The 20643-nt window shown below is 44.3% G+C and overlaps 1 protein-coding gene across 2 annotated transcripts in view; it reads left to right on the plus strand.

The window, feature by feature from the left end:
* The window catches only part of GLCE (glucuronic acid epimerase), a 118324-nt gene extending 107899 nt beyond the window's left edge, over positions 1–10425 (plus strand). For both annotated transcript variants that reach the window (XM_073568957.1, XM_073568956.1), the window contains one exon: positions 2460–10425. In XM_073568957.1, the coding sequence (XP_073425058.1) occupies positions 2460–3484 (1025 nt within the window). In that variant the 3' untranslated portion in view covers positions 3485–10425. The remainder of the gene's footprint in view (positions 1–2459) is intronic.
* Positions 10426–20643: the final 10218 nt, after the last annotated feature.

The raw sequence follows: 20643 nt of genomic DNA on the forward strand, positions 1-20643 counted from the left end.
TGGTAGACAACAATGTCTTCCCCAAAGTTGCTATTATTCTTTTTAAAGAGAGATTTATATCCTGAGAACTATGTAACCAGGACTTTGGGACATCAGGTTTTCCTTGCACAACATGAATAGAGCTTTTTACAGATCTGAAGTAATTGCAACCTTTGTTCTGGGGATCTGTTAGATTTTCACCAGTCAGGAGATAATGGTCCAAAGTGGTCAAGCCCTTATCAGCGAGACATTGGTGTGTGTATAGACCCTGTTGTCTCTTCATGAATCAAGTTCTGATTGGTAGGCTCATACAAATAATGTAGCAGATGTCAATGGGAGGACCAGGCATGTTCGATTTCAGCATGCCCAATACTTTATTACTCTGGGAGATATGACGTTGCTGGTTGTGTGGCAGAGACTTATTTCCTTATCCACATTGAAATAAACATGCACAGCCACGTGTATATATTAACTCCTTAACCTTCTATGATGTTGTACAGTACATCTGTCATAGGTCGCCTCCTCCTCTTTAGTGCTGCTCCGGCACTGAGCCCACACCTTTTATGGCACATGACAGCCTGGGGTCTGCAGGAGACCCCCGTGATTGTCTTTGTCAAACTGCTATGAGTGCTTCCTGGTGGCTGGCGTTCATAGCAGATGAGCATTTTTGTTACACATAGCAGGGCTGCATGGAGACTATTGAAGCAATTAAAAAAATATATGTATATTAAAAATATTAAAAAAAAAATTAAAGTTCAAGTCACCCCCCAAAAGTCCCATTCAAAATAAAACAAAAAAAAATTAAAAACTACACATATATGGTATCACTGCGTTCAAAATTTGCCCAATCTATAAAGATATAAAAAGAATTAACACTATCGGTAAACGGCATAATGAGAAAAAATATCAAGACGCCAGAATTACGTTTTCTTTTTTTTTTTTTTTTTTTATTGCTGCATCATTGCAGTAACAGGTGATCAAAACATCGTATCTATCCCAAGACGATATCAATAAAAATGTCCGCTCGGCCCACAACAAAATAATCCCTCAACCAGATCCTGAAAAATAGAGACACTACAGGTCTCGGAAATGACGACCCCTTTTTTTTTTTTTTTTTTACCACTTAAATAAAAAAGAACCTAGACTTGTTTGGTGTCTATGAACTCATATTGACCAGGAGAATCATAATGGCAGGTCAGTTTTAGCATTAAGTGAACATGGTAAAAAAAAATAAAAAATTGTGGAATTCTGTTTTGTTTGTTTTTTTGCAATTTCACTGGAATTTTTTTTCCCGTTTTCCAGTACATGATATGATAAAACCAGTGGTCTCGGTCAAAAGTAAAACTCGTGGTGCATAACAAAAAAACAAGCCATATTGAAGAAAAATAAAAGTTATGGCTCTGGGAAGAAGGGGAGCAAAAAACAAACGCAAAAACGGAAATACCCCTGGTCTTTAAGGGGTTAAAAGCATAATCTGGCCATGCTCACTTCAACATCAGTTTTTGAGTTGAGCCGGTGAATTTATGTATACAGATATCTCAAAGCTCGGGTAATAAGCAGCAGATAACATGCACGCTACCGCCCTCTTGGATGTGTTAGGGTGGTTTTACACTTACCGTATTTTTGCGGGCCGATTTTGCAGCCCCAATAGCATTCTATGGGGCCGCAAAACTGGCCCACAAAAATTCAATGGTGCACCATGTGCCGTACGGCCGTGAGGGCCGTATATACAGCCGTGAAAAAATATCGAGCTTGCTCAATATTTTTCACAGCGTACGGACACAGCGCCCATTTAAATCAATCAAGTTTGTTTTTGCAGCGCGCCGTCACTTCCAGTTTTGCGGAATGCTGTTTTTTTTTCTCCAATACTATTTCCATAGTATTGGAAAAAATAAAAACAGTGATCCACAAACATTTTTTGTGGCCCGTTATTACGGTACACCACAAAAAATGCGGCGATACTGCCCGCAATAACGGACCGCAAAAAATGCGGCAACTGTAAAACCACCCTAAGCTGGCAAATATCTGTAGATGTGAAGCCACCAACCCTGCTCACCACAAAGCGGATTACTGCTCGGCTGTTGATGCTAAACTTGGACATACTTTTGGCCAACAAAGGTTGACAACCGTGATCCTGTTCATAGCACCCATAGACAAAATGGCTGTGCATCAGCGTGCAGTGAAGTCTCTCCCCAACTACTGTTAACTCAGATTTGATTTTTTTTTTTTTTTTACTATATTCAGGACCCTTACCTCTCTGCTAAATTTTAGACCAAAATGTCTCATTCCGATAGCATAATATCTGTGTCCATTAAGAAACAAACCATCCAAACTTCCTCTGAAACTGCATAAGGGGAGACTTGAGCAACAAAAGCCTGTATATGTGCAACATGTTGTAAAAAAGGAAAAAAAATTGTATTTGTACTCAAATTTTTGCTTTTTATGCCTCTTATGCATATTTTCTGTTTGCTTTTATTCAGAAAATTCGGAGGGAGCGTCACTAACGCTTGGCAACACCAAGGATTTCATCCTGGCTCTTGACTTGAAGTTCTTGACTAATGGCAGTATCTCGGTGGTGCTGGAGACCACCGAGAAGAACCAGCTGTTTACTGTACACTATGTCACCAATTCACAGCTCATTGCATTTCATAAGCATGATGTCTATTATGGGATTGGACCTCGAACCACTTGGAGTACACTAACCCGGGACCTCCTGACTGATTTAAAAAAGGGAGTGGGACTGTCCAACACAAAAGCCGTACGTCAGACTAAGATCATGCCGAAGAAGGTTGTCCGCATTGTAGCAAGGGGCAGTGGATTTTTAGATAATATCACCATCTCGGCTACCGCCCATACAGCGGCCTTCTTTGCTGCCAGTGATTGGCTCGTAAGGAATCAGGACGCTAAAGGTGGCTGGCCAATTATGGTGACCAGAAAACTGGGGGAGGGATTCAGAGCCCTAGAACCAGGGTGGTACTCTGCAATGGCCCAGGGGCAGGCGATCTCTACACTGGTGCGTGCCTATCTGCTAACCAAGGAGCAGGTATATCTAGACTCCGCACTCAAAGCAACTGCTCCTTTCAAGTTGCCCTCAGAAAAACATGGCGTGAAAGCAGTTTTTATGAACAAGTATGACTGGTATGAGGAGTACCCTACTACACCAAGCTCGTTTGTGCTGAATGGGTTCATTTATGCTCTGCTTGGCCTCTACGACCTAAAAGAAACTGCTGGGGAAAAAAAGGGCAAAGAAGCAAGGCTGCTGTACGAGCGAGGATTGGAGTCACTCCGCGCCATGTTGCCTCTTTATGACACGGGATCTGGAAGTATTTACGATCTAAGGCACTTCATGCTAGGTACTGCCCCCAATCTTGCCCGTTGGGACTACCACACTACCCACATTAATCAACTACAGCTTATTGCCAGTATGGACGGGTCTCCAATATTTAGAGACTTTGTTCGGCGTTGGAAGTCCTATTTAAAAGGAGGCAGAGCGAAACATAACTAGAAGTTAGCCAGGAAACCAGCCAGAAAACCAAAAGCTGTCAGGGTGTGACGAACGCCCAAGTCCAGCTGTTCCCCATACGCTTTGCTGGCGGTGGTCCACATCTGCAGTTAGGTTACAAATCCCTACCGGTGCAATGGGCAGATAAAGGTGCAAAGTGCCCCATATACTGCCTTTCCGTAATGTGTGTTAAACATACTAGTGTTTTCTTTAATATTAGTTTTTTGGGGGAAGCTAGAACCAGATATACTATAAATGAGGAATGGTCTTAAACTACAATTTTCTTCCCAATTTTTTTTTTATTTTTCTTTCTTTCATTCTGTGCCTTCTGTCCTTATGATGTCATAGAAACGGAGGGAACAATCTTTAAAACCCCCATTATCTGTTGAAGGGGCTTGAGGCTTTGGCTGCTGGTGACTTGATCTCCCAGTGTAAATATATATATATTCTTTTGTGTTGACAATCATAACAGGTAACTAGTACTCTTTCAATGACATCACGGACTGAAACGCGCAGTGCTGATATACCTTCCCTTTAAACTTCTTTGACAACTAATATTAACAAAATACTAGAAGTCCTGTCTAATGCACTTTAACTCACCGTACAATTCAGCCCGTTGTGAAGTTTTAACAACTTTTTCTTAAAGTTCCAAAGATTGTGTTCAGCCTCCTCCCTTACTCGGCTCTCTGTTCCTGTAAAATAAAATATAGAATATTTACGTGGCATCCAGATATACATACACAGTTTTATACTTGTCGAAAAGCAGAATAATTTTATACGTGAAATTACTTTAATTTACCATAATATAGAGTGTTACTTATTGTAAAAGAGATTTATAAATGACTGCTTCCATCCCGGATCTAATGCAGAACACTGTGACAATGCCTTTATCGTACAGGTAACTAGCAAGCGGTTTCGTGTGTTTGCTGCTCTTTTTTTCTGTCATTTGGTCTGTTATTCCCATATGAGCTTACTGCTCTAAAGAACAGTGAAAATATACATTTTCTCCATGCTAATAGTGTCCTATTGCTTCCAATACTGCATACACCTAAAGGGCAAGAGGTTATACACTTTGGACAGTGCCCTCAAGAATAACTAAGATATATATTCGTGTGTGTGTATATATAATAATATTTAATAGTACTGTGCAAAAATGCTGCAAGGTAAGAATTGAAAAATAGAAGTGTCAATAGATGCAAAGTGCATAAACAAAAGAGAAATCTAGATCAAATCAATATATATTCGGTGTGACCGGCCTTTGCCTTCAAAACCGCATCAATTCTTTGGGGTATACTTGTTCTTGAACACAGTTTTTGAAGGAACTCCACATGGAGGTTGTTGCAGACATCCTGGAGATCTAACCACAGATCTGCTTTGAATGTGCTAATCCTTCTGTCCCTTTATGTAATCACAGACAGACTCAATATTGCAATCTGGGCTTTCTGGGGGCCATGTTATCACGTGCATGACTTTGTTCTTTACACTGAACATTGTACTGCTCCAGCCATTCGGTGAGCAAACTGCCTTCAGTTATAGCCAAAAATATCAAATGTTGACTCATCAGTCCAGAACACCTTTTGCCATTTTTCTTCTTCACCAGGTTCCTATGTTTTCGTGCATATTTGAGTTACTTTGCCTTGTTTCCATGTTAAAGGTATGACTCTTTAGCCACAATTCTTCATTGAAGACCACTTTTGGCCAGACTTCTCCAAACAGTAGGTGGGTGTAGCTGGTTGCTTCTGTTTCTGAGCTGAGGGAACTGCTGGACATCTTTCAGTTTCGAAGGGACGTCCGCATGATGTGTCTTTTGTTCCACTAAGTTTATTTAGTTAACCACTGTGTCTCAGGTCTTCAGCACTGCCCATTTTTTGTGCTTTATCAAAAGAAGCTTGAACAGCACATTTTGAAACCTCAGTCTGCAAAAACCTTTGCCTGCGAAACACCTTGCTGGTGCAGTATAACTACCTTCTACTTTGTTGCTATGCTCGGTTTTGCCATTGTGTATGACCTGTGACAAACTGTTTTCACAACCTTACCTGTATCACCTGTCTAACAGAGTTGAGCTGTTCACTCAGTTTTAAGCCTCCCTAAAAGCTGTTTCTTTTAAGAACTTTGTTAATCACACTATTATATATGAAAATGATGATTATCCATTTGGTATAATTGGTTATTCATCTATACGTGGCTATAATCATACGAAAGTCCTGACTTTGTAAGCATACCTAGAAGGATTGATGATGCTTTTTAAAGGTAAATGGTGGACACACCTTTTGCACAGTACTATGTATAATTTACCTCCGTGCTTTACAAATTTATGAATTTTTGTAATTTACTTTATTACCTTATTTTGCTTTCTTTTCTCTCAAATACTTGGCTGCAGTGCTGTTTCAACTGCCTAGTTCATGGTCCTTTTAGATGCTGCTTTGAACTGCTGCTTTGGCAAGAAACACTATTTACAAACATTGTCATTGAGCATTGGGGAAGGGAGCAGAAGAGCTCACATAGGGAAGAGTGTCTGAAAATGCTGCCTGAGTACTTATTCTTGATAAAGCGGCACATCAAAGCAGCTTTATTTTACAGATCCATAACTCTTATCCATATTCTTATTAAAAAAAAAAAAGATATAGTTACCTTTTAAATCAGGTAAGTGGGAGCTGTTTTTTACCGAGTGGCTCATTGAGGGGGGGACCTATTGCTATGATATTTATATGCCCTAATAATGCAGATGAACTAGGTTATCTTCATGAGACAACCAGTTTTTCACATTTTCATAACGCTTTCCCTGTAAGATGCATTATTTATGATGTGTTTATAGCAGTGCCTGGTATCTGTGGGATGGAGATTTAAATGGAGAAAGATTCCTAGATAACTTCACCACTGTTGGCCACATAGGTAAGACTTTATGCAAAAGGCAGAAGCTCTTCCAGCCTACATCCATTATCCCCCAACCAGACACCTACACGGTTAGCTTATACAAGCGTGCATGTGCTCTTGGTTGAGCGGGAAATTAGCTATAGCCAGACATCTTTGATAGTGGCCTTTCTCTCTTGTGCATGCTTGACCCTGTCTTCCCCCAACATCTGCCATTAAGGGGAGAGTTAGGACACTACTAAACACATTAGATGGACCGCCAGCCCCACTGAAATGTGTGATTTGAGATGCATAGTTCAGGTGAAACTTGTAGGTAAGTTTAGTTAAGGCCCCCATACACATTAGACTAAAGTCATCCGAACTTGGATAGCTGCCAGCTCGGCTGAAAGTCCATTGTGTATGGGGGCCTAACATGATCTTCCCCAAAATTATCTGTTCTGGGAGAAAGAATCTGGCATGCCTGATTTTGAGATTGCCAATCCTTTTGTTCACGGCATGATAAGCCGCCACCAGAGGAGTTTGGCAGTGCCCCTCTCATAAAGAACACAAGAGTGGCGGGAGAGCGCGCGCGGCCAACTGAAACCTTGTTTGGCCGACAGCTATCTATTGGGTATAGGTCTCCCTAAACTGGCTAAATACATTTGATAGCTCTCTGCCATCTCTCCCATACACGTGAGTGATCGCTCGTCATACGCTTTTCTGGTAGATGAAATCTCACCCAGCCAATATCCGTTATCTCCAACTCCATAGATGCATGCTCAGCTTGGACACGTGTGCATGTGCCCTTAGCCAAGAGGGAAATTAGTTATTGCCAGACACTTTTGGTAATGACTTTTCTCTTTTATAAGACAGCATGCCAGACCATGTCTTCCCTGGACACCTATCACTGGGGGGGAGACTTGGGACAATACCAAATGCGTTATATGGATGGCCAGACCCACGAAAATCAGGGCAGGCCGACACGTCAGCTGGCAGCTTATCTCCCAAAGAACCATGCGTTTGGACATGGATAATTGTCCTCTTCCCTGACCATCAGTCGGCAGGCGCCCCTATATACCGTAGACCGTCACCCCAACCTGTCAATATGGGCGGACTCGGCCGACCCTCGCCTAATGTGTATGGGAGCCTTTACTCTGTGCTCACACTGTTTGCAGTATCGGAGGATTTGATGAGAAGAATAACAAGGCACAAGCCTATTCCTGTTAACTTGGGAACATGTTGGTCGTTGAGGTCTCAAGGGCACCACTGCTTTCTGTCAGCAGAGTTTGTTTTTTTTTTTTTGTTTTGTGAACAAATCTTGTTCTGTCTAAAATGCTACCTGCCCTGTATGAAAAGTATAATCCTCATGGTACAACCGGGGAATGGCCGTCTACACTATTCTAAAGGACACTGCCAAAAGCAAGTACAAAAAAACAGCAACACGTCACCCAGGGATAATCCCCACTCACAGCTCACACTATAAAATGCATATATTTTTAATAGAACAGTACAGATGGTTTTATATTGTATGTAATATAAAGGAATATTACTCGCTGACTATTGTATAGAAGTCTCCTCGTTTTAAGGAAATGGTCAAGGTCCAGGAGACTTGTCTTAGGCTAGTTTCACACTAGTGTTAGGAGGTGCAGCGCAAAAGCATACCAGCACACGCCCTGCGTACCCAATGCTAAAGATAGGGTACGCAAGTCGCATGCAGCTTCATGCGCCCATAGGAGGAGCTGACCGGAGGGGGCGCGGCAGGGGGCGGAGCTGCACCTCCTAACGCTAGTGTGAAACTAGCCTGATCTGTCGTTTTTTTTTTTGTTTTGTTTTTTCCCTAAATATTTTTGAAATTTTATATTTTTTCCAGATTATTACTTTAGGTCAGGGGTGGGGAATCTTTTTTTTTCTGCCATGGGCCATTTAGATATTTATACCATCCTTCCGGGGCCGTACAAACTCCGCCCACAAAGTACATCCTGACTGGCACTGGTGTCAGGACGTAATCTTTCATTGCATGCCCTTCAATGTTCAGTAGTGAACACTGTGTGTGTGCGTTAACAGAGCAAGAAGAAATTAACGAGATTGTGGCAATCAAAATACAGCTCCCTGCCCAAGAATGCGGTCCCTGAGAATTTGCTCGGGGGCCTGATAAAAGGTCATCGAGGGCCGTAAATGGCCCTGGGGACTGAGGTTCCCCACCCCTGCTTTAGGTTATTACTTTTTTTAACTTCTTCCTCCTAATGTTCTTCCTGAGTTATATTCTCATTGCATGGTCCTCTAATCCGTTATGCCTTTCATAATGACCCCAGAGAAGCCCCATCCCATAGAGCGGACCTGTCCACACTCCTGACTTCTCTGTTCTATCTTATATTCCTATATTCTTACATTTTCTTCTCTGTTTTGCCATGTAATTATAAATTGATGGGTACAACGTTTCCCCTCGTTACCAGCGTGTCACCTTCAGTCGGACATTGGCAGAGAGAATTCTGTGGTCTCCGCACCCGGCCTCTTCTTACTCTGCGACATTGACTGGTCCTTCCTTATCTACGCATTGATAGGATGAGATTTGCCAGTAATGCTGGGTGGGAGACACTCGGGTGAACATGTCTTCCGATGCCCAGCTGTCTTCTCAAGCTACATTTTTTCTGTATGACATAGCGTTTCAGAATTTAAAAAGAAAGGGGAATCTGATAACATCTTTTTGCTATCTAACTTGAGTCCAGAATTATGTAGGGGGCTGAGACCCTGATTCCTGTGATGTCACTTGCTAGGCTTTGTGTTGCTGTTTCATTGTTTAATCAGGAGCAGGTTATTACTACAGGACTAGGTGTCTCCTAGTCATCTCCCCTGTATTACCCTGCCCCACCACTGATTGGCAGCTTCCTGTGTACACTGTGCATAGGCAGAAAGCTCCCAATCAGTTGTGTGGTCGGGGTTATACACAGCTCAGCAATTATAGAACTGCTAGCTCTTCAGAAAATAAGATAGTGATTGTATCAAAATCACAGTGAGCACCTCAGCAAGTGACGCGACACTGAAATCAGGGCCTCTGCCCCTACATCATGCTGCTCTCAGATTGCATAGCAGAAACTATGAGACCAATTTCCATTAAATTGCTGATTCTATTCAAACTACCTGGACCATGGAAAGGATTTGTGAGTTTTGGGTTAGGCTACCAGCGTTAGGAATTCTGTTTTATTAGAACGGAATTCATGCTGGAAACTGAGCAGTCACATTACAGACACAAGCGGCACCAGACTGACCCTATTGATTATATTGGTGTCTGGTTGGTTTAATTTAGTGTCCGTCATTTTGTTGGGGGTAAAAAAATAGTGCTGTGTGCTGTTTCGGTGAAAATTATGGCATTTGTGAACCTGAAGTGTGAATAAAGCTTTATGACTCTGCAGTGGACTAGTAGCCACATCTCTGCTATTACTAAGAGAGCGAACACTTGTCTCTGTAAAACACTACTCATTATAACAAAACTGACTCCTTGTCGCCTACCCCTAAAATACCCCATAATTGTACTCTATTAGAAGAAAACCCATTTAATGTGTGGCTTTGGTGCAATATGAATGCTGGTTTCTCTGGCTCAGTTTTTCAAGCCCGAGTCTGGATCTACATCCTAGGAAGTAATTTTTGTCCTATGGAGAAATGTTCTACCACTCACTATGCATCGGAATTACAAAGCAGGGTATGGGAGCGACATCGTGGGCTAAGCTGGATTTTTCTTCTTCCCTTGATAATATTTAGGGGTTCAGATTTTGTGTTTTGTTGATCTCACGTTCCGACCTTCAACATGTGGGTTTCTGCCATGTGCTCGTGAGTGTGTGCGCACATATAGAGCACGTGTACACACCTATATATGCAATACTTTGTTTATCGGATCCCTTGTGGTGAGGTGGTCCTTCCGAATGCTGTATAGACTTTGCATTTTAAGCACAATGTGCCCATGATGATTTTATACACAGATTTTGTTTTGCAGAAAGTAAGAGGTGTCTGTTGCTAAGTTTCTATATAGAAAGACGGATCGGCACCATGCTTCAGTAAGCTGCTTTATAAGATTGTACAATAAACATTTTTATCTTCTACGTGGTTTGTATACTGTCTTTTTTTTTGTTTTCTGCCTGCTTTCCATGATCAAAACACACACAAAAAAAGACTGAATGTTTCATGTTTGTAAAGAATGTGATGTCCTGTCTGGCGACAAGGGCAAATATGGAGGACTGGCACCATGCCCTAGAGACATCTCCTGTTTCTCAGAAATGGCTGCTCTGAAATCAAAGTATTGATTTTCCTCTTTGCCTTTCCAACAAACCATTGGTCAAACCTGTCAAGTGGGCACTAGGCAGAAAGTAAGGCTTCTGCCGAGATGGATGACTACAACCTTAGTTTGGGGTTGTGGTGAAATTCCAATAGACACAAGAAGACTATAACCTTCATCCATAAAAATAACGTTCCTATGTTGTTCACATCAGTAATCAAACTTTTTTTTTTTTTATTACTTCCAGTCCCTGCTCTAGAAAACATAATGTGGTTGGTTTACGGAATCCCAAATCTCTTCGAAGTGGTTTAGAGGTTGAAAGTTGAGTAGATTTAGGGCTCATTGGGAACTTTTGTGGGTCTCTGTCCAGTCACGGACCACCATACAAACTAGCCGCAGAGCAGGTGTTGTGCTTCAGCCGGGATACCCGCAGTTATACTGTAAAAACCTCAAAGTGGAATTCCCATATTGGACTTTTCTAGCATATCTACAGGAACAATGATGGATGCTGGTCCCACCTCACATGGCTGGGAAGGGAGAGATGGCACCTCATGCCTGACGCTCTTGCAGCGCATCTTCCTGTGTAAACAAGATGTGCTGTCGAGAATTAATTCCACAGGCTTTACAGACATTATCCTCGCTGTCCCCATTCCCACAATGAGGCTTTGGTGTGTTTTTGATACTGCATAGTTTTGCTGCGACAAAAACACCAACGTCTTACAGTTCCAGCAAAGTGGATGGGATTTAGAGAAATCTCCTGCCCAATGCGTTTTTTAATGCAGCGTAAACTGACCTGCGGTGCGTGTTTCAAAACCGCAGCATGTCAATTTCTCTTGCGGGTACGCGGAGTTCTCTGTGCGTAATTTTCCCTTATACTTGCATTATATGTGGAAATTCCACAGGTAAAACGCGCATATGCCCCGTTAGTGCTTTTCCGCAGCGGAAACGCATCAGACGCATGTAATCCGCACCTTTAAGATGTCAAAGTTTTGTCAAGGCCAAATATCATGAAGTTTAAAAAAACAAATCCGCTTTATTTAAAGCATGACACACTAACAGACAAAAAAGCAACATCAAAAATGCAATACTGCATGCAAAAACCACCATGGTTACTTACCGGTAGCCGGTCTTTCCGGAACCCATGACAGCACCACATGAGAGAGGGATCCGCCCCGCCAGGACAGGAACCTACTGAAACATAAGGGGCGGCACCTCTCCCCCGCTTCAGTTGGATTACAGAGCATTTGAGAGGACTTCCCGGTTAGTTACATATTTATCCAACACCACATCACACAAATACACCCGACTATTGTGCACACCCAAACGGTGAAAAGGGGGGGAAATATACGGGTGCTGTCATGGGTTCCGGAAAAACCGGCTACCGGTAAGTAACCATGGTGGTTTTCCCTTCACCCATGACAGCACCACATGAGAGATTCTGGAGACTTCGAACACCTTAGGGAGGGACCACCGCTTGCAGCACCCTTATACCAAAGGTCAAGTCAGCAGAGGAGGATAGATTTAGTCTATAGTGTCTAAAGAAGGTTGAGGGTGAGGTCCAAGTAGCGGCCTTACAAATTTGCTCTATTGATACCTCTGCTTTCTCAGCCCAGGAGGTCGCCACGGCTCTGGTGGAATGAGCCTTGATGCTGTCCGGAACCGGGACGCCACTAGCTGAATAGGCTACACTAATGGCCTCCCTAATCCATCGGGCAATAGTCCCCTTTGACACTCCATAACCTTTCCTAGCACCCTGGAAGGCTACGAATAGGGACTGGGACCTCCTCCACTGGCTGGTTATAGACATATACTCTACTAGGGTTCTTTTAACGTCTAGGCTATGAAATTTCTCCCCTGGGTTTTTCGGATTTTCGCAGAAGGAAGGGAGGACAATTTCTTGGTTTCGGTGAAAGTTAGTTACTACTTTCGGCAAGTAAGCAGGGTCTGTTCTCATAACCACCCTATCCTGGTATATCTGGGTATATGGTGGGTTGACCGAGAGGGCCTGCAAGTCACTAACTCTACGTGCCGACGTTAGAGCTACCAAAATGATGGTTTTTAGGGTGAGATTTTTAGTTGAAATCTGCTGTATGGGTTCAAACGGCTCCTTCGTAAGGGCTTCCAGTACCAGATTTAGATCCCATGGAGCTATTTTTGGTAGGGAAACTGGCCTAGATCTGTGGCAAGACTTTATGAACCTGGCTACCCATCTGTTTGCCGCTATATTGCAATTGTATAACGCACCCAGCGCTGAAACCTGTACCTTGAGGGTATTAACCGCCAGGCCTAGCTGCAGGCCTGCCTGCAGGAACTCCAAGATGGACTCGATTGGGGGCTCTTGACCTAACGGTTTTCCCAGGAATTGTAGAAATTTCTTCCACGTCCTGCCATATATGTTGGTCGTTATTGGTTTCCTACTTTTCATTAGAGTATTCACCAACCCCGGGGAAAACCCTTTATCTCTCAAAAGCGCCCTCTCAAATTCCACGCCGTCAGATGGAACCCCTTGACTTGTTTGTGGAATATCGGCCCCTGAGCCAATAAATCTGGGATTTCTGGCAGTACCCACGGGTCCGAGAGAGACATCATTCTTAGTAGTGAAAACCACGGTCTTTTTGGCCAGAACGGGGCTATGAGGATTACTCTGGCTTGCTCGTCTCTTATCTTTTTTACCACTGCCGGGATTAACGCTACTGGGGGAAAGGCATAGCTCAGTTTGAACAGCCACGGGATTTGCAGAGCGTCTACTGCCCACGGGTTTTCCCCTGGGTTTAACGAGCAGAACCTCCTCACTTGCCGGTTGGTTTTGGTGGCAAAGAGGTCGATCACTGGCTGCCCCCATAACTGTACTATCCTCTGGAATACTACACGATTTAAGGCCCACTCTCCCTGTTTTAACTTGTTGCGGCTTAGAAAGTCGGCTTGAACATTTTCTGTCCCTCTGATGTGTAGGGCCGTCAGGGAGGTTAGATGTTGTTCTGCTTTGAGAAAGATTCTTCTGGCTTCGTCCATTAGGGAGTTTGACCTTGTCCCTCCCTGGTGGTTGACATACGCCACTGCCACCCTGTTGTCTGACATAATTCGGACATTTTGACCCTGTAACATGGGAATGAATGCCTCTAAGGCTCTGTTCACCGCTCTTAACTCTCTTAAGTTGGAGGAAGCCTTCTGCTCTAGGTGACCCCAGGACCCTTGGGCTATTTGTTCTCTCAGGTGTGCCCCCCATCACGAGGAGCTTGCGTCCGTCAATATTACATCGGACACGGGCCTGTGCCACAAAGTTCCTCCTGCTAAATTTGTGCCGTCTAGCCACCAAGTGAGAGAGTTTTTCCCCTTTTTCGGAAAGTTCCAGCTTCCCTTCTAAACGCCCTTTCAATCGTTTCTGGGCTGACAAGATTTCCGCCTGCAGTTGACGGGTATGAAACTGTGCCCAGTTGACCGCCGGGATACAGGCTGTTAGCGTGCCCAACAGGGACATTGCCCTTCTTAGGGTCATGTGAGGATGCTGTATTGCCGTAAGGGTCATTTCTCTCACCTTCTCTAGTTTTTTCTCTGGCAAGAGACAAACTTGACGGTCGGAGTCCAAGACGAAACCTAGAAATGTTTGTTTCTTTAGGGGTTGAAGTTTTGATTTCTTTAAGTTCATCATCCAACCCAGTCTTTGCAGGGTTTCTGTTATTTTCTCTACTTGATGTGCACAGTGATGTTCTGAATTGCCAATGACCAAAAAATCGTCCAAGTAAGGCACCATAATCACATTGTGGATTCGAAGGAAAGCTGTCATTTCCGCTATTACTTTCGTAAAAATCCTTGGCGCTATGGAGATGCCAAACGGAAGAGCTGTAAATTGAAAGTGCCTGAGGTCGCCCTGGATGTATAGGGCTACCCTCAGGTATTTCTGGTATTCTTGGTGCATTGGGATGTGGTAATAGGCGTCCTTCAAATCTATTACGGCCATGAAGCAGTTGTGGTGTAACAGCCTTATGGCCGAAGTCACCGATTCCATTTTGAATGTTTGGTTTATGATCCATTGATTGAGGCGCCTGTGATTTATTATTGTTCTGAAGGAAAGGTCTGGTTTTTTTATTAGGAAGAGGGGAGAATAGAACCCCCTTCTCTCTTGATCTTTTGGGACCTCTATTAGAACTTGTTTCTCCAACAGTCCTAAAATTTCCGTTTCTATGGCTGATTGCTCTCCTGGTTCCTTTCTGACGGGGGTTACCACAAATGAAGCTCTCGGATGCTGGAAGAAAGGGATTTTTAGGCCATTCTTTATAATGCTCAGAATCCAATTGTTGGCCGATATTTTCTCCCATTCTTGAGAAAAGAGCTTCAATCTTCCCCCCACCGGAGGGCTGACGTCATTGCGGGGATTTTTTGGCGGGTGAGGTAGTTCCCCCAAACATGAACCCTGGTTCTTTTTTCCTCTTGTCGTCCCACCTTTTCCGCTCTCCCGGGGGACGGCCCCGATTGAACTTTCCCCTCCGAAAGGGCGGTCTCCTCTGATCACCCATGAATCTGGGGAAGCCCTTCTTTTTATCACCGGCCTTCTCCAGGATGTCATCCAGGTTTTTCCCAAACAGGAACTGTCCATCACATGGTAACGAGCATAACCTCGCCTTAGATTGAATGTCCCCAGGGCAGCCTTTGAGCCATAACGCCCGTCTTGCGGCATTCGATAGCCCCGCTGCTCTTGCCGTTAACCTCATTGAGTCGGCGGAGGTGTCAGCCAAGAAAGCGGCAGCTCCGTGTAGCAAGTACATTTCTCCTAATATTTTCTCTCTTGGTACCTTGGAGGCTAATTTTTCTTCAAGTTGTTGCAACCAGACCATTAATGATCGGGCTGTGCAGGTGCCGGCTATTGCCGGTTTCAGACCCCCTGCCGCTGCCTCCCAAGTGTGCCTTAGGTATGAGTCCGCTTTTTTATCCAGGGGATCTCTCAAAACCCCTGAGTCCTCCAGGGGCAGGGCCGACTTCTTGGAAGATCTAGACACTGCTGCGTCAATCTTTGGGACCTTGTCCCAGACGTCCGTGTCCTTAGCCTCAAAGGGGTATCTTCGCTTTGAAGAGGAGGGAAGGCTACCTGACTTCTCCGGTTTCTTCCATTCTCTTTCGATTAGGGCCTGAACCTTGTCATTGACCGGAAAGGTACGCTTCTTCCTTTCTTGCTGGCCGCCAAACATTACATCCTCCAGTGATCTCTCTAACTTCTCCTCTTGCAGGCCCATAGTGGACCTGATGGCTTTGAGGAGAGCGTCCGTATCTTGTACGGGAAAGCAAGGTCTGCCCCCCGTATCACTGTCTGAGGATGAAGATGACCCGTGCTCAACATGATACTCCGAAGAGGAGGAGCCTGACGAGGAACTCGGGGAGGCTCTCCTACACTTACCCTTCTTTTTTAATAATTTTTTAAGTGAGCCCTGCACCTCAGATTTTATTATCGATCTGAGGTTTGTTGCCAGGCTCGGCACCTCTTCAGCCATAGTCCGCTGGATACAGCTGACACATAAGTCCTTTTGGTAGTCTTTTGCTAAAGGGCTGTGGCATATGGCACATTCTCTATTTTTCTTTTTGCTTATAGCTTTTTTGCCTCCCTAAAAGAGAAAAAACAAGACATAGGAAGGCCTATTATTGTCTAACTTTCACGGAGATCACTCACCACCCAGGAAAGACGAATACTGGGTTCTGGGGCTGCGAAGGAGCGTGCGCTCTGCGCTCTCTTGATCTCGAGGAATCCCTTGATCGGTGACTCGGACGGCTGCTGCTTTTGCCGCTCGAGCGGCTCTTGCGACCAGAAGCTTGCGATGGGGGCAGGGACAACGGGGACGGTGAGCGATCCTCCTGAGACGCCATTGTCACCCCTGCAGCCGCTTCTGCTCCTTCCTTTATGTGGTGAGTGAGCCCCTCATTACCCCTCCCCCCCCGCGACCGCCAGCCGCTTCTCCTGGCCGGCGTCGCGCCCGGCGCCATGACCGTCGCGTCCAGATGACGTCACGCGCCCCACGTCAGATGCCGGTCTCCGCCCCCGGCTTCCCCTGCATGCAGGGGAAGGAACGGGCGCGCGCGCAGGGGGAGGGCGGCACAGCGAGGAACCTCCGAAGGGAGGACATCGGACCGTGCCCGCACGAACCCGGGGCCCGTACAAGGAAAACCCGGGGGACTGCGCTACCAGCTGCCGACGGCCAGCGTTGCAGGTGAGCCAGCCCTGCATCTTCACACACCGGGACGGCCCTGGGTCTTTTCATCCTGACAGGCACCGCTGCTGTCAGAGGGATTCCTTTCCAGGACAGGAACCCAACTGAAGCGGGGGAGAGGTGCCGCCCCTTATGTTTCAGTAGGTTCCTGTCCTGTCGGGGCGGATCCCTCTCTCATGTGGTGCTGTCATAGGTGAAGGGAAAATGCAAGTAACCTAATTTAAATAATGGGTCTAGAAATTCTGCAACCTCAAAAACTCATTGTGGGAACGTAGCCTTAAACAACCGCCAACTAGAAAACAAGTAGTTGGTCGTTCACCGCCGCCGGTTTTGTGTAAACAGACCATTAGGACTGACTACTAGTGATGTGCGCAAGTGCTTGTTACTCAAGCTTGGCTTGGATGACATGTCTGAGTCCCCACACCCACATGTATTGCAGCTATTAGCCACAAAACACGTGGGGATTGCCTGACAAATATGGGCTAACCCCACATGTTTAGTGGCTGTCTAACAGCCGCAAAACATGCAGCTGCAGGGACTCAAACATATTACTGGAGCACCCGCAATGCTCTGTGCATACCTGAGAACCCTAGACAAACTCTAGTAACGAGCACTTGCGCTCATCACTACTGACTACATTTACACTAGTATCTGATCATCCTCAATTATTTAGTAAGCCAAGGAGGGCGTACTGTGGTCACTGGTGATTTTCATTCTATGTACTCTGAACTTGGAAGATCTGTAAAGATATGGACTGAAAAAATGAATCATAGAATGTTGGAAGGGACCTCCTGGGTCATCGTGTCCAATCCCCTGCTCAATGCAGGATTCACTAAGCCATCTCATACAGATGTCTGTCCAGCCTCTGTTTGAAGACTTCTATTAAAGGAGAACTCGCCACCTCTCATGGGAGCCTGTTCCACTCATTGATCACATTCACTGTCAAAAAGTTTTTTCTAATATCTAATCAATATCGTCTCCCTTTCAGTTTCATCCTATTGCTTTTCGTGATTCCGTGTGAAAATGAGAATGATTATCCCTCTACACTGTGACATCCCTTCAGACATTTGTAGACAGCAATTAAGTCTCTTAGCCTTCTGTTTTGCAAGCTAAACATTCCCAGATCCTTTAACCATTGCTCATAGGACATAGTTTGCAGTCTGCTCACCAACCTGGTAGCTTTTCTCTTAACCTCCAGTTTTTCAATGTCTTTTTTACAATGTGGAGCCCAGAACAGGACACAGTATTCCAGATGAGGCCTGACCAAGTAGGATGCGATCTAGACTTGCTCAGATCGCCCTTATGTACAGATTTACCACCGGGAGGAGCTCATAGTAATGTGCTGGAAACAACCATAAAGGTCTCTGAGACCTATGGTTGTCAAGGCAATGCGTCGAAGCGCTCATTTCTGTCCGGGCGGCGGAAGCGCTAGTTAAATGCCCACTGTCAGCGTTTGACAGCGGGATTTAACTAGTTAATAGGCAGGGGCGGATCGCGATTCAGCCCCCGCCTATTGTGGGCACATGTCAGCTGTTTATAACAGCTGACATGTCGCTGCTTTGAGGTGGGCTCACCGTCGGAGCCCACCTCAAAGCAGGGGATACCAATTGCTGACGTACTATCCCGTCGGTAAGGGGTTACAGATTGTTCCTAGCATAGAAATGATGCTCATTGGCCTGTAATTTCCTGGCTCCATCTTTCCTTTTCTGAAAACAGACATTTGCCCATCTCTAATCTGGAACGTCTCCTGTTCGCTATGATTTTTCAGAGATTTAGGCTAGTGATTCTGCAATTTCCTCTAGTATCTTGTTATGTACCCTAGGATGTAATTCATCTGGACCAGGAGATCGAAATTCATTTAAATTTGCGAAGTGTTCCGTCACCATCTCTCTGTTTATATATAGTGTGGATTCCTTTATTCCTTCGATGGCACTGTGAAGATCCGTTGATGTTACATTGGCTTTCTTCGGGTATGTGCACACGTCGCGGATTTTGCTGCAGATCCGCAGCAGTTTTCCATGCAGTTTTACAGTACATGTAAGCCTATGGAAAACAAAATCCGCTGTGCACATGCTGCGGAAAATTCCGCTCTGATTTCCTGCATTTAATTTTCTGCAGCATGTCCATTGTTTTTGCGGTCTCGCTCTCACTCTCTCTCATTGTCCAGAAGCACAAGGGACAAAGTTTTGAACAAATCCGCACTGCCAAAACGCACTAGAATTCGCATCAAATCCGCTGGAAAACCACAAGGAATCCGCAGGAAAACAGCATGTGTTTTACCCTGCGTTTTCTGCCAAGAGATGCAGATTCTCTGCAGAAAAATCCGCAGGCTAATCCGCAACGTGTACACACACCCTTACAGAACACAGATGCAAAATAGGGATTTAAAAGTTCAGCCTTTTCATCATTTTTGACCACTTCACCTATTTTTATCCTGTAACAATCCTATAGCATATTTTATTTTGCTTTAGACATGGCCCCAAAATCCTTTTTTTTATTGCTTTTGGTTTCCCTTGCAGTTCTCACTTCATTACTGGCTTTAGCTCTTCTAACTCTTGCCCTGCATTGCCTGCAAACAGCATTATATTCTTCTTTAGCTATGTCCCCTCTTTCCATTTATATAAATTATTTTCCTTTTTATCAAATGTTTAAGTTCTGTGTTCATACATCCTGAGCTTTTTAAATGCTTCCATTTCCTCCTTGTCAGAATTGTTACTGTTTGTGCAGTGAGAATTTAATTTAGCATTTCTGTCCTTTAGAACAGGGTTCCCCCAACTCCAGTCCTGAAGGCCCACCAACAGGTCATGTTTTCAGGATTTTCTTTGTATTGCACATGTGAAGCAGTTATCACCTGAGCAATACTAAGGAAATCCTGAAAACATGATCTGTTAGTGGGCCTTGAAGACTGGAGTTGGGTAACCCTGCTTTAGAACATCCAGCCATTGGACCTTTTCCTCTTTTTATGAGTCAAATAAAATCTACCTCTCTAAAGTCCCACCTTAAAGTCTGAGTCCTCACTGGTCTTCCTTCTCTTGTAATCCAAAAGTAGAGGATGGCATGATCGCTGCCTCCTAAATTCCCACTTACCTTTACTTTCTCAACCATTTCCTCCCTGTTAATATGGATTGGGTCCAAATGGCAGATCCTATTGTTCTCTCATCTACCCTTTGAAAGATAAAGTTGTCAGTGAGAGAAGATAGGAATCTCTCTCAGGCAAATCTAATGGGTCCAAAAAATTCTTAACAAATGTCTGGATAGTTAAAATCTCCCATGATCACTATGTGTATGTTTTGGGGTTTGTTTTTTTTAGAACAGAGACATCAGATGTGAAGAGTGATCATCCATATCTTCAGTCTGTCCAGGTGGCCTATAGTAAACACCTTTCTATTCTTCTCTTCTTGTATTCTCACCCAAACAGTTTCTGCAGAGCTACCATTCTCTGAAGCATGGATCTCTATGTAGACTTAAGCCTCTTTCTAATAAGTTGTAGCCTTCAAGGTTTGTATTTCAATCTTGTGTATCATCCCACTAAGTTTCAGTGATGCCTATGACATATCTCTCTTCCTGTGTTGGCAGCTCCAATTCTCCTTGTTCGTTTCCCATGCGCTGTGCATTTGTATACACACATTTTAGTTTTGTGGTTGGTTTCTCTTACTCCTATTTTGATTCAGAATTTGTGTTCTTTATTTTCACTTCTAATAGCTGGGTTCTCAAAAGAATTCATTAGATCCATACTTTTTCCTCGCTGTACATTTCCCATTCCATATTGCTCTAGTTTAAAGCTTTCATGATGAGTGTAGCATGACGTCAACCAAATATGTGTTTTCCTGTTTTTGTAAGATGCAAGGCAT

Source organism: Dendrobates tinctorius, unplaced genomic scaffold (assembly GCF_039654945.1).
Source record: "Dendrobates tinctorius isolate UK_male_01 unplaced genomic scaffold, ASM3965494v1 ptg000022l, whole genome shotgun sequence".
NCBI lineage: Eukaryota > Metazoa > Chordata > Amphibia > Anura > Dendrobatidae > Dendrobates > Dendrobates tinctorius.